Source organism: Neomonachus schauinslandi, chromosome 11, assembly GCF_002201575.2.
Source record: "Neomonachus schauinslandi chromosome 11, ASM220157v2, whole genome shotgun sequence".
Lineage (NCBI taxonomy): Eukaryota > Metazoa > Chordata > Mammalia > Carnivora > Phocidae > Neomonachus > Neomonachus schauinslandi.
In genome coordinates, this window is record NC_058413.1 from 36,943,046 (window position 1) to 36,957,783 (window position 14,738).

Consider the following 14,738-nt stretch of genomic DNA (forward strand, 5'->3'; position numbering starts at 1 on the left):
ACGTATGTATAAGTAATGTAGATTTCTGTAATTTCTTCAATTTAACTTAATGAATAATTCCCCTATTCTTCTGGACAATTGGGACAGTGGAAATGTTGTCTTTGTCATTTGAAAATTCCCTACTTCCGTCAGGTTGTATCACAGCTCTAGAGGATTCCAAATGAGCAAGACGTTGGCAGAGAGGGAGCAGTCTAGTCCTTGTTCCAAAGAACACAGGTCACCACATGAGAGGTCATGTATCTTTAGAGTTCTCTGAGGCATCCTAGCAGTCATGTCACAGTTGAAGATTCAGAATCTCCCCCAGAAGTCTCCACCTGCAGAGGCATCCCACAGCCTCTCTCTCTACAGAGCCTTTTTTTTTTTTAAATGGTAACTCCAGTATAGTTAATAGTGTTACGTTAGTTTCAGGTATACAATATAGTGATTAACAGTTCCATACCTCAGCCAGGGCTCATCACAAGAAGTGCACTCCTTAATCCCCATCACCTATGTCACTCATTCCCCCACCTACCTCCCAGCCGGTTAACCATCCGATGGTTCTCTATAGTTGAGTCTGTTTCTTGGTTTGTCTCTCATTTTTTCTTTGCTCATTTGTTTTCTTAAAGGCCACATGAGTGAAATCATATGGTATTTGTCTTTCTCTATCCTATTTCACTTAGCATTATACTCTCTAGTTCCATCCATGTTGTTGTAAATGGCAAGATTTCATTCTTTTTATGGCTGAATAATATTCCATTGTGTGTGTATGTACTTTATCCATCTTCTTTATCCATTCATCCATTAATGGACACTTGGACTCTCCATAATTTGACTCTTGTAAATAATGCTGCTCTAAACATAGGGGTGTATGTATCCCTTCGAATTAGTGTTTTGTATTTTTTGGGTAAATACCCCATAGTGTGATTGCTGGGACATAGGGCAGTTGTGTTTTTTAACTGTTTGAGGAGCCTCTACACTATTTTCCACAGTGGTTGCACCGGTTTGCATTCCCACCAACAGTGCAAGAGGATTAATTTTTTTCTACATCCTCACCAACACTTGTTTCTTGTATTTTTGATATAGCCTTTCTAACAGATATGGGGTGAAATCTTGTTGTGATTTTGATTCGCATTTCTCTAATGATGGGTGGTGTTGAGCATCTTTTCATGTATCTGTTGGCCATCTGGATGCCTTCTTTGGAGAAATGTCTGTTCACATCTGCTTCTCATTTTTTTAATTGGAATATTTGCTTTTTAGGTGTTGAGCTGTATCAGTTCTATATGCATTTTGCATACTAGCCCTTTATCAAATAGGTCATTTACAAATATCTTCTCCCAGTCAGTAGGTTGCCTTTTAGTTTTGTTGATTGTTTCCTTTGCTGAGCAGAAGCTTTTTATTCTGATGTAGTCCCAATACTTTATTTTTGCTTTTGTTTCCCTTACCTCAGGAAACGTATCTAGAAAAATGTTGCTACAGCCAATGTCAGAGAGATTACTGCCTGTGCTCTCTTCAAGGATTTTTATGGTTTGAGGTCTCACATTTAGATCATTAATCCAACTTTTTATTTTTGTGTATACTGTAAGAATGTGGCCCTGTTTCATTCCTTTGCATGTTGCTATCCAGTTTTCCCAACACCATTTGTTGAAGAGACTGTTTTTTCCCTTTGTATATTCTTTCTTGCTTTATTAAAGATTAGTTGACCATATAGTTGTGGGTTTATTTCTGGGTTTTCTATTCTGTTCCATTGAGCTATGTGTCTATTTTTGTGTCACTACCATCTGTTTTGGTTATGAAAGCTTTGTAATATAACTTGAAGTCTGCAATTCTGATACCTTCAGCTTTGCTTTTCTTTTCCAAAATTACTTTGGTAATTCAGGGTCTTTTGTGGTTCCATATAAATTTTAGAATTTTTTGTTCTAGTTTTGTAATGTAAATGGTGTTGGTATTCTGACATGGATTGCATTAAATGTATACATTGCTTTGGGTAGTACATACATTTTAACAATATTTGTTCTTCTAATCCATGAACATGGAATGTCTTTCCATTTATTTGTGTCATCTTCAATTTCTTTCATCAATATTTTATAGTTTTGAGAGTACAGGTGTTTCACTTCTTTGGTTAGGTTTATTCCTATTTTACTACTTTTGGTGCAGTTGTAAATGAGACTGTTTTCTTAATTTCTCCTTCTGCTTCATTATTATTGTATAGAAATGCAACAGATTTCTGCATATTGATTTTGTATCCTGAGACTTTAACTGAATTCACTTATCAGTTATAGCAGTTTTTCAGTGGAGTCTTCTGGGGTTTTCTACATAATATCATATCGTCTGCATATAGTAAATGTTTTACTTCTTTCTTACTGATATGGATGCCTTTTATTTCTTTTTGTTGCCTGATTGCTGTGGCTCGTACTCCCAGTACTAGTTGAATAAAGTGGTGAGAGTGGACATTCTTGTCTTGTTCCTCACTTTAAGGGGAAAGCTCTCAGTTTCTCCCCATTGAGTATGTTGTTAGCTGTGGGTTTTTCACATATGGCCTTTATTATGTTAAGGTATGTTCCCTCTCAACTTACTTTGTTGAAGGTTTTTATCATGAATGGATGTTATACTTTGTCAAATGCTTTTTCCTTGTCTACTGAAATAATCATATGGTTTTTAGCCTTTCTCTTACTGATGTGATGTAGAACACTGATTGATTTGTGAATATTGAATTACCCTTACATCCCAGGAAGAAATCCCACTTGATCATAGTGAATGATTTTTTAATGAATTGTGGACTGTTAGCTAGTATTTTGTTGAGGATTTTCTGTCTCCAGAGCCTTACATATCTCAGAATGCAGCCTTGTAGGCAGGGCCCTTCCTCCAGAAACTGTTCAAGTCTCTGCCTTCATTACTTCCTGACCCTATGTTACCCACTCAGGTTTTTCTACTCTATATTAAGGAGGGCAATTCTCCTCCCTTCAGATTCTTCTCTGCCATTCTCGGTCTTACAAAACCAGACTACGTATTAGAATCACTTGGACCTTTAAACAAACTGGAGCCAGGTCTCAGTCCTAGACAAAATGCAAATCAAAATCTCTAAGAGTATATCCCAACATTGACTTTTTCCCCCCATGTCCTGAGTGATTCCAACCTGAGCTGAGGGTTGAGAACCTCTGCACGAAAACAGGCAGGAGTTTGGAATCCTGCTTTCAGTACTGTCACATCCCTCCTCTGGAAGGGGAGGTGGGTAATGGAGCCAACTACCTATTTAAAGGAGAAAAAAAGAAAAAAAGGAGCAAAAAAAAAGGAAGAGGGGACAAAACGAAGGAGGTGGGGGGACATACCAGCCAAATCAAAGCAAAGGGTAAATGTGTAATAATCATCAGAGATTTTAGTTGGATTTCAGAATATCTAAAACTCTAATTCTTGTTTTGACTTTACTTATTCAATATATTAATAAATGTTTTCTGCCATCTTTAACAAAGGTAGTTTTGCATCTTAAAGCATTTGATACAGCATTTTCACTCAAGTAGAAGTAGTCTACAGATCTATTACTAGAATTTCATTCTTAAAGCTATCTCACCTTTTCTAAGACTGAGAGTCAAGTAATTAGTAACTTATCCCTTTAATGCTGCCAGACAGTCAAAAGTAAGAACAAGCATGTCCAAAACAAGCACATGCTATGTGCTTTAAAGATAAGGATAATCAATAGGAATTTTACTACCATGCTCTATCAAGTTGCAGAATGTTCTATTTTGGCTCTATTTCATATGGCTCTGCTCAATAAAACAACATCAGGTACCTCATATTCCAAAGTGTTCTTTATATAATCAACCTTAGGAGAAAAGCTTTTTTCAGAAAACTGGTCTAAAATTTCTAACAGTTACCTCTTACTCCTAAATCTTTTAAACCGTTGCCTCACCTCTTTTCATTATAAGATGCTTAATTGAAACCACTAAAATTAATGTACTATATCTAACTTTAACTAAGTTTTTTTGAAGTATTTCAAACATATACTTCCTTCAAGCTTTCTTCCATGCCAATATCAAGAGAATACAAATCCTTTGAGCAAGGTAATAGAACTCACATGGGATATAGGTTATCTCACTTCTTTCTTTTATTTCTTACCTTCATGGGAAGCTTTTGGCATAAAAATGAATGCTTACCCATTACTGTCAAGTACCTGTCTTATTGCTGCATGCTTTTGTCATAAATCACAGGTTTCCTGCTTTCAAGCTGCCTGAGTATCTAATGATAACATCTTATCAAACAAGCTAAACACGGGCAGTTTAACTGTGGATAAATGAAAGTTAGGGACCAGTAAATCAAGGAGTCTGACCATTGCAAAAATCAAAAGGTACAGAGAAGAGAAAAGCACCCCACCAGCCCAATTTCAGGGAATCCTCCAATTTCAAAATTCATAAAAGAGCAAGGGCAACCCAGGGGTCTCTTACAGGAGAGAAAGTGATGTAGACTCACACAAATCCTAAGGCCAAAAACTGGCCCAAGCATCAAATGCTTTTGATTTCACCCTTCCAAAGGGCAAGGGAAACCTTCCTAGAAAAAAGTACAAAGCTTCGTATAGAATACGTGGTCATGTCAGGGAATCCCCAGCCTCTAGGTATAAAAATTAAGTTATAACACATTTTTTTTATTGTTATGTTAGTCACCATACAGTACATCATTAGTTTTTGATGTAGTGTTCCATGATTGTTTGTATATAACACCCAGTGCTCCATGTAATACATGCCCTCCTTAATACCCATCACCAGGCTAACCCATTCTCCCACCCCTCTCCCTTCTAAAACCTTCAGTTTTTTCCTGGAGTCCATAGTCTCTCATGGTTTGTCTCCCCTTGTGATTTCCCCCCTTCATTTTTCCCTTCCCTCTCCTAATGTCCTCCATGCTATTCCTTATATTCCACAAATAAGTGAAACCATTTAAGTTGTGGGTAAGTATTCTCAATGTTAAACCCTCCTTATTTTCCCATGAGATATGATTTTTTTTCAATTTTTAATAAGATAAAAAGGGGGGAAAGAGTTAAATTTTCTTTTTTGTTTGACACATTGCCTTTCCCCTCCAGCATCAAGTTTAACATCTTTTATTGTCACAGGTGCAATCTTTCTAAAAGAACCATGGTTATCAGCATGAAGTTTGGAATGGCTATTTTTGGGTTTCTTCTTTGGACCTTATAAAGGACTAACAACTAACATGGGATTAAACACCCAATACTCATCTAAATTCTACTGACTTTCAAGAGGCAAGACTTTCAATTTGGCAAACATTGGAACATTTTTGATAGTGAATATACATTTGAGTTTTTTCACGTGAAGATGTTGCCTCATAAATCATGAACTCTCTGGGCACAGCGGTCATTTATCACTATTCTCAGTGACCATATTTCCTAATACTCATGACTGATACTAATGATGTATTAGATATATGAATAAATGAATGAAATGGGTGAATCAATCATTCAATAATCTATTACCAAAGTTGATAGATCTTCTTTACTTCTAGGCTCACTAATTTTTAGTTGAATCTAATTTTTCAGTATTACTACTGACCTCTAGGGCAGTTAGGGTCAAGCTAAATGGCATACTAAAAGAAAGAAAACAGTGACCTTGACATACTTAGAAAACTAACAGTACCAGCAGGTACTAATTGATTTGGGACAGAGTCTAGAATGAATTTTGGAAATCAGGAATGCCAATAATGAGAAATGCTGTATCAGGAACTTGGGGCAAACAAAGGATGCCTTCAAGTCTGTCAATTTCTCCAGCAAATGGTCTTTAGAAAATGAAACATCTGAAAAGACGCCTTACAGTGGCCAACATCTATTATATACCTTACTTATTACCATAGACAAATAGCCACTTGGAGGAAGAAGTCTTTGCCAATAAAAAAATGACAGAGATTGGAGGTGGGGACCTGATCTATCTTGGAGAGCAAAGAGCACCTTTGGCCTAACAGGCTTACTTTCAGGAACCAAGGTAAATATCAGAGTTCCAACTTACTATGCAAGCACCTAATGGAGGCCCTGGGATCTGGTCTAGAGGAGAAATGGCAGGGAGAATGCTGGTCTCTTAGCTCTCTGCACTCCCATTCATATTCCAGACTGTAAAATCCTACCCTAATCCACTCACTGCATGTTAACATGAGTTAACTCCAGTAGCTCCTTGTGGCTTGCAAAAACACTCCACACACACTATTCTGGAAATCAAGCAACTTTTTTTTATTGCACTTTGCTTGTCCTTCCATCATAGCACTTAGTACAGATATGCTTAATATCATCATCATGTTTTTGAGACTACTTTCCCCAACAGACTCTGTACTGTTGGGGGGGAAAGGGTTATTTTAATAAACAGCTCCTGTTAAAGGAAACAAAATCCGTTGAGTATCTATTAAGTGTAAGTCACTACGTACTCATTAGCACCATTCACCAAATATTTCTGGTTTTCTAAACCCTCTAGGCACAAAGTAGAACTGCATTTCTTCATCCCCTTGTAGGTGGCTGGGTACTGGTGACTAGCTCTAGTCAACGAGCAGAGTGTGGAAAGGGTATGTGTGACGCTCTGATAACAACAATGAATGACTGTTTCAAGACTCTCCAGGCTCTTTCCCATCTTGGTGACTGGCAATGTTCATAATACTGACTGTTCCATCTGCTTGTACCCCACAGTAATTATGATGAGCAAAGCACCCTTCCTGTTGACCAGTGAAAGACAAACAAAACCTTGTTATTTTAAGTTAGTCATATTTGGGGTTGTTACTGCAGAACATCCTATCCTGACTGATGCAAGTGCCTGCAAGTGCCATGATAAATGTTTTCATATATACAATCTGATGTTCACAATAACCTAAGAGCTACGTATAACAGGTAAAGCAGATACAGCAGATATGAGCTGTATTTTATAAATGAAATTTAGAGAAGTAAATAGCCCAAGGCTAAATAGTTTTGTTCATTCCTTCATTCAATAAATATCTGTTGAGCACGGCACTCTGCCAGGCTATGCTCTCCACAACCCCAGCTCCTCCAACTAGGTTATGTTTTTTAAGTAGCAAAGGCAGGGAACAAAAGAAAAAAGGTCCCAACTCTCAGATCTTACATTCTAATAGAGAGAAATTTTTGAAAATCACAGATAAAAAATAAAAATTCTACAAGGTAATAAGCGATAGAAAATTAAAAGCAGGTGATAAGATAATGGGTAGCTAATTATATAAATCAGAGAAAGTCTCTCTGAGCTGCTTTTTTTGGGGAGGGATGCTTGGGTACCCACTGACACCCACATCCTTGTCTTTTACTCCAGTAACACAGTTTGCTTTCTCAAAGTAATTCTATAAATAATACATTTTCCATCTCGTTCCATATATAAACCACCAGGCAGGGCACCTATCCTTAAGAGGCTTTCAACAAGCACGGAGCTCCGATCTTCCTTCCTTTGTGAAAAAGTAAAGCAGAGGCGGTATTCTGCTATGATTTCAACAAGGCCTTTCTACACAGCAGGGCCTTAATCAAGGTTTACAGAGTTGCATGATATGTGCTGTTGTTCTTAGGAGGATATTCACTGGTTCCTTCTAATCTTAGGGTTAAATTAAATCATAAGAACAAAGAAACAATCATATAAAACATCAGATGTTTAGACTGTTTGTTTATTGGTCCAAAAGAGTTTTGCATCCCCTTTAAAATGTTTAGCTCTCAGCATGCTGTGTTGATGTAATCTCTTTTTTCTCTAGGAATTTTAGTTCTACTACATGAAAGATAAAGGAGATTGGCCATCTGTGGCCATCAGAAACCTGTATTAATCTCACATCACCAGTTCCTTAGCCAAAAAATAGTAACATAAATACACAACAATCAATGGGAAAGGTTATTTGGACATAGAAACATGCTCCCTAACTTTGGCAACTTTTTGCGCTTCTATAAAGGTCCTTGGGAATAAAATACACTAAGAGTGGCAGTCCATTCTGAGTGAAAAATTCAGTTTATAGGCCACTGTTAATAGAACAAAAAAAAAGATGCAGGAGTCAGGGAAAGGTACAAAATGACTGAAATTCTGTGTTCGAGGGGCACTTTTCTTATAGATTACAGATTGGTCATTTAAAGACATTTGACCAAAAGAAAAAAGACTCAGAACTTTCTACCATCCTTAACCAATTTACTGTTCATACCTCCATATACATAATTGGAAGTATATTGGAACCCCCAAACCAAATGCCCCACAAAGCCAGCATTGCTCACACGAAGGCACCGCCCATATCCCTAGAATGCCAGCTTAGTGCTGAGAGCCCTGCCATATAGGGGAAACTGACCATCAGCATATGTCAATCCAGAGTCTTGACTGGCTCCCATACATGCCCAATTCCTGTCCGCCAGGTACTCCCCTCCCCCTCTCAATTTAATCCTTGTCTTTCCCAATGGGAACAAAGTACATTTTCTTATGTACAAAAACATTTCAGCATGATAGAAGAAAAATAGTTTGATACTTTTCCATTCTTAAAACTGCTATCTCTAAGTCCACTGGGAGTAGAAATAAATTACGCAGGCAAAATTTCTTTTACCACTTCTTTCTCCAAAGGGGAGGGTGAAATAGTGCAAGAGAAAAACTAGCTGGGGTACAGTAGTACCTAGCACAGAGTTAAATTTAACAACACACATATGGTACAGAGAAGGACTGAACCAGAAAAACAGTGTTGCTTCTTCATGCTCACCTGTGCAAGAGAAGTCATCCACTCGGATGTAGCCTGGGACACAGTCACAGCGATATAACCCAGCCAAGTTTACACACACGGTATTGGCATGACAGTAATGCATCTTAGCTGCACACTCATCAATATCTGAAGGAGAACAGAAGAAGCAACATCACAGTTAGGAGAATGAACTTTATTCAGTGTGATCATCTTACAATGCAATTTAAAAAGGCAAATGCCCATCAAAGCTAAGAGAAAAAGCAAGATGCAGTAAACAAAAACTTAAACGCAAATTCGACTGCATCCAGGTTCATTAGATCCCATCTTGAGCTGAAAGTATTTCGAGAAAGATGCATGGTGAGATGTTAACAGTTAAGAAACCAAGAAGTATGAAGACTGAATCTGCTCTTCAATCTTAGTCAGTTAGTCTCTCACCAAGAAGGATGCTGGATTTAAACATCCAAAATCAAGGAGTTCTGTGTCCAGTGAGTTGATACCAATTAATATTTATTAGGTGTCCACTGTACATGCTGTAGCTTTTATCAGAGAGATCAAGGGGATCCAGGCCTCTCTGCTCATGTGTCTTACTAAGACACGCTTTAATCCATCTGTTAAAAAATGATGGCACAGCCAGTTTCTCCCATGTTGTATTGTGAATACAGACAACAGCTGTTGTCTAATGCAAACTGAAATCTTTCATTCCTTGACCTGGAGATCCTTCCCATGTGACAGAATGGGCTGATTTAACAAAAAGATCTTTTTCTCTCTGAAATGGAGGTCAGAGCATCACCAGCTTCCTCATAAACATGCATGGTAAGAACTGAAATAACCTACAACCTTAAGTACAGACTTGAGTCTTTTCTGGAAGTTGTTTTCAGAAATGCCTTAAGTGTTCATTTTACTCAGAGTGCTTATGGAGATGGAGAGGAAAGGCTCACAGCACAGCATGAGGACCTAACACAATGAGAGTTCTGGTTCTTCCATGTACTAGTCTGTGACGTGCATTTAACCATGCTGAGTCCCAAGGTTCTCATCAGTTTGTCATACAGGCCAGTTCTAAACCTACTGCTTTACATCTTTAAATTCATTATCTAATGTAATTCACATTGAATTCCATGATCCAAGTACATGCAGCACTACTGACATTTTGAAGTCTAGAAAATTGAGGCTTAGAGAAGTTAAATATCTGGCACAAAGTCATCCTGTTAGAACAAGCTATACCCAGGATTTGAACTCAGAAGTCAATCTCTTATTTACTATGATTCACTTCATGAAAGCACCTTGAAAATGACAGTCAACCATAGTGTTACTATTAAGGGAATCACCAAAGTCTGTGCTTGCTTCAGCAGCACATATACTAAGGTAATCACCAAAGTCCTAAGGCACTTCATGTGTAGAAACAGAGGATAAAAACAGCTGTGTGGGGTACTAGGAATCTCACTTATCTATTTTAAAAATAAAAATGGATTGACTTATTTCTTAATAAAACACACTTAAATAATATCAGATTCTTTTCAGCACTAAAGATCTGCCAGCCCATAAATAAAAGTTACTGTGGAGTAATTGAGGTCCTAGAAAGACACACAGTTAGCAAGACTTGCTTAACTGTACGAACAAAACACCAGAAATCACTGAAATGCTTCAGGCAATGAAGTGTTCTACTTATACAAGATCATGTTCTTCCAAAAACGATCCAAGACAATGCACAATTAAAATAAATGGATAACCGAATATAAAAACTATATAAGATTCTATCAAGCTGGGGTATGAAGGGAACTCTCCCACGAATTTAAGACAGAATAGTAACCGCACATGAGCATGAGGTGTAGTTCAGATCTTTCTGGCACCCAGGGCATTAGAATTCTTTAACAAGTCAATACCTGACATCATTTAAGCATTTTGCTTCACAGAACAGTGGATATCACAAAAGTCGAGAGGAAAAGGGTTTCAGGAAAGGAGTAATGATCACTTTTGTCATCGGCTAAGAAGCTGAATAAGATCAAGACATCACTAACCAGTGAAGCAATTCACTGGTGACCTTGACCAAAGAAGAGTAGATTTGGGAAGGTGGTGGAGAAAAGCCTGACTTGAGTCAATTAAAGACAGGATGGAAGAGGAGGAAATAGAGACAGAAAAACAAGGCAAACCTTCTGAGATTTTTTTTCCCCATAAAGAAAAATGGGGTAGTAGTTCTGGAGACACTTGGTGTCGAGAGAGTCTTATTTCAGGATGGGAGAGATCACAGCACGTTTGTACACTTTGGGGAAGGATTCAATATGAGTGACGCAAACTGATGATATAGAAGAGAGAGATCATTGCAGGAGCCAAATCCTGGGGGGAAGCAGTGCACAGATGGAACAGGTCATCTCTACAACAAGAACAAAGCCGAGATAAGGGAAGACGTGGAGATGGGTTGGCATAGTTGGCGGTAAGATGAAGTCACTCTCCTTTGCTTATTTTTATTTTCTCAAATGAAAAGAGAGGGTAATGTCTGAGAATTAAGAAAGGGAGGAGGTATCAGATATTTAAGGAGAGGGGATAAGGTATTAAATAGTCATGTTGATAAAAGGGAACAAACATTTACTCAGAGCATATAGTACAGTGGCTGAGGAGCTGCTGTGATTTGTGATCACGAATGAGTTAAGTCAGAGCAGTCAGCATGGCCGTGTGTTTTTCTCCAGTTTCATTCAGGTATTTGGGGGCAGTAGAAGGGTAACTGGGAAGTTTGGTGTGACCAGAGATGAGTTTTTATGCAGATATAATGAGTAAACAGATACAAGGGAATTGAGGGTCTAAAGAAAGAGATGATGATGATGAGGTGCCAAGGAATCTTGGCTACTGAGGAGAGATGTGAGGACATGAAGATGGAGATAGACAGTTGAAATGGATTGGGTATTAGGGGTGGGCACTCTGCTGTACTTCTCAGATCTCACTTCAGAACTAAAGAACTTAATCCCCCAGCTAATGGGAGTATTGCCTGCTAACAATCATCAGCTGTTATCCTTTTAGGGAAACTGTCCTTGGCTAATGAGAGATAATATAGTCAGTCAGTCACACTTTCATCCTGGGAGTGAGCTACAACAAAGACTGCTTCTCATTTACCCCAGCTCAAGATAATTCTAAGGGACCATCCAGATTTCAGAGCACTCAGTGAGATTGACACATTTCCTGTCCCTGCTTTGGAAATCATGGAAGCACAGAGATGGAGACATTCTCAGCCTGGGTCCCTGAGTGAGGAGTAGGCAACCAGACAAGCCTGATCAACATGTTGCATGAGCTACAAATAGGCTTTTGTTCATTTAAGCCGTCGAGCCCACCCTGGCTGGTAGAGGGGTGACTAGGAAAGGCATCTAAAAGAAAGAGATCATTAAACTTGATCTTAAAAGATGCACAGAAATTCACCAGGTAGAGACCAGAGGTGGGGAAAAGTAAGGGAAACTCCAGAGGCTAAACTTGTTGTCTCTGTAGAGTTACGAAGGGAGAGAATCACTGAGTCATGAACATTAATTAGCCTTCTACTAGGCCCTGAAGCAGAGGATGAACAAAATGCCACCATAAACCTAACAGCCTGGCAAGACATTGGGCGAAACTTGTAAGTTCTACCAAGAACGGGAGACCTTTTAACAGGGGGATTGGACGTGGTCTGAGAGGGCCAGAGGAGCAGTCTCTATGGACATGATGTTTCATTGAACACCTAAAACAGAAGTGAAACAGGTGAAGGGGAGAGGAATAACATACCAGACAGAGAAGAATGTTGGAGAAGAATTAGGGGAAGGAGCTTTGTCTATTTAAAGTGAAACTGGCAAGATAAGCTCAGGCCAGATCCTGCTGAGCCTTGTGGGCCACAGGAAGGAGTCTAGACTTTAATCAAGGCAGGGGCACAAACCAATTTCTGTTTTTAAAATACCACTCAGCTGTAGTGAAGAGAATGGACTGGAGCTGGCCAAGCTGAAGGCTAAATCACCTTGGTATTTTACTCTCAGAGATGTAGCCACACTGAACTCCATCTCATTCTGCCGGGATGCCCAGACATTCTTTAGGATGAGAAACTAGTCAGGACTTGCCTTAGAGTCAATTCAATCTTCAGCCCATGGGCCACAGCTGCCAACCAGGCTGCTGACTACAATGAATGTTTCCCTGTCATGGACCCTTGTCAGCTCCTCCCAGAGAGAAACTCCTGGCTCATTTCCCTTAGGCCACTGGATAACTGATGAGAGGCATCTGCCTCATCTCGATTTGAAGGAGTTACTCGACTGTAACAAGCTTATTTTGACTCAAACTGCCAAACCATCCCTTTGTTTCAGAGGATTCTAAGACCCTGAATGAAAATATTTTCAAAAACAGGACAAGGGGATGGTTAGAAGATTCCAGGGAGAATTTCTCACATAAACTTCTTCAACCTTTACTCTCTACAAGTCACACAGGACCCCATGCCATATATCCCCACTGCTCCGATGAGGTGTCTTTGAGCTGGTTTCATTTTCACTTTATACCACTGATAATTTCAACTCTTGCAGATCTCATAATTTCCTGGTACCAGTCCAGAAAAAGATAGCACCAAAATAGAGCAGAAAAGTTGACAAACGTACCAGAAAATTAAACTGTTACAACCTTATCTTTGTTGCCTATCCCCCATTATGCAAACACCAGATATAAAAATACCTGACAGTATAACTAACGCGGAGGGGAGGGAAAAAAATTGTCAAGTGTTTAGAGTCATCTAGCTGGGTCCTTTGAGGCAATAATACAGAAGAAAGGAAGGAATTGAGAATTTCCCCGTTTTTAGGATGTGGCTGGGGATGGACTAGCAACACATTTGCCAAAACAAAGATTGCCTCGTCCTCAGGGAAAGGCACAACCCCGCAGACAGTTTTGATAGGACTCAAGAGTGCTTCAGAAGGAAATCTGATTATAGAAAGAATCAAAACAGAATTAACGAACATCTTCAGAGTTGAGATATCCTGAGAAAACAATCTTGAGAACTAGTGAACTGAGATTTTTAATATAAACGTAAGACAAACGGTGCTTATTGTTCAGAAAGATTCTGAAAGGTAATGAATAATTACAACAACAAGCAAATAAACGCCAGACAGAACTCCCTAATGAAAGAATGAACTGATGCTCACAGAGAGAAACGCATAGGGCCCAAAGCATCAAAGATTTTAACCTGAAAGCCATCTGACCTTTGCCCAGGTGGTGCCCAGCCTATTTCTTTCTCAAGCAATGGTCTCTCCAGGTGTGACATTCAATCCAAATCCAGGAGACAACAAGAGGCTCAGCCTAAGGCTGAACCTCAAGGTGGGGGCTGGACACACTCTAGTCCAGATTCAAGTTAAAGGTCTCAACCAGTCTAAGAAGTTTTTATAAGAACAACAGTTAACCTCATTACTGGAAGGATGAATGGATTAAAAAAAAAAACTGCACAATTAGGCACAGGGTAATACCAAGAAGAATATGAGGTTCAATGTGTATAACCTCAAAGGGTAAAACTAGGAACAGCCGCCTGGCACCCGGTTAGTACTCATTTTTATGAGTATTTCTCATAGATGTCATTTCTATGTATTAAACACTGTGCTACGTACTCACCAGATAGCGTCTCATCACTCCATTTATTCTTCTTGAAGGAAGTAGGTAGCTCCATGTCATGATGAGGGAACGCAGTTCAGAGATTATTAGGTCACTTGCCCAAGGCACAAAGTCATAAGCCTAAGAGCCTGGGTTTGAATACACATGGTCTGATTTCAAAGTTGGCACAATCCTCACTGCAGCATTTCTAGCCCTCAATGATGATTCAATCCTATAACTCTGTTAGATTCATCTCATGCGGCCAGGAAGCATATGGAAACAAGTAGATCTCCAAATTCTATGTCTATGTGCAAAGCTTTTCCTAACATTTGTTCTGGTATTATACTCTGTTGGAAGAGCGATGCTACACCATGCATCACTGGTTCTTTGGCTCTTTTAAATCACTCTTAACACTTTCACATTTTAGGCTCCAGTGACCCAGAGCCCCAAAACAGGTAGCAGCATTCTGCTCCCACCTTGAACCCACAGCTTGATACAGTCTCTATGCCAGTTGCGTAAGA

General features: G+C 39.1%; 1 protein-coding gene across 3 annotated transcripts in view; it reads right to left on the bottom strand.

Moving 5' to 3' along the window:
- Positions 1-14,738, bottom strand: part of NELL1 (neural EGFL like 1) — an 805,269-nt gene that overhangs the window by 405,261 nt on the left and 385,270 nt on the right. For all 3 annotated transcript variants that reach the window (XM_021685858.1, XM_021685859.1, XM_021685857.1), the window contains one exon: positions 8,674-8,799. In XM_021685858.1, the coding sequence (XP_021541533.1) occupies positions 8,674-8,799 (126 nt within the window). The remainder of the gene's footprint in view (positions 1-8,673; positions 8,800-14,738) is intronic.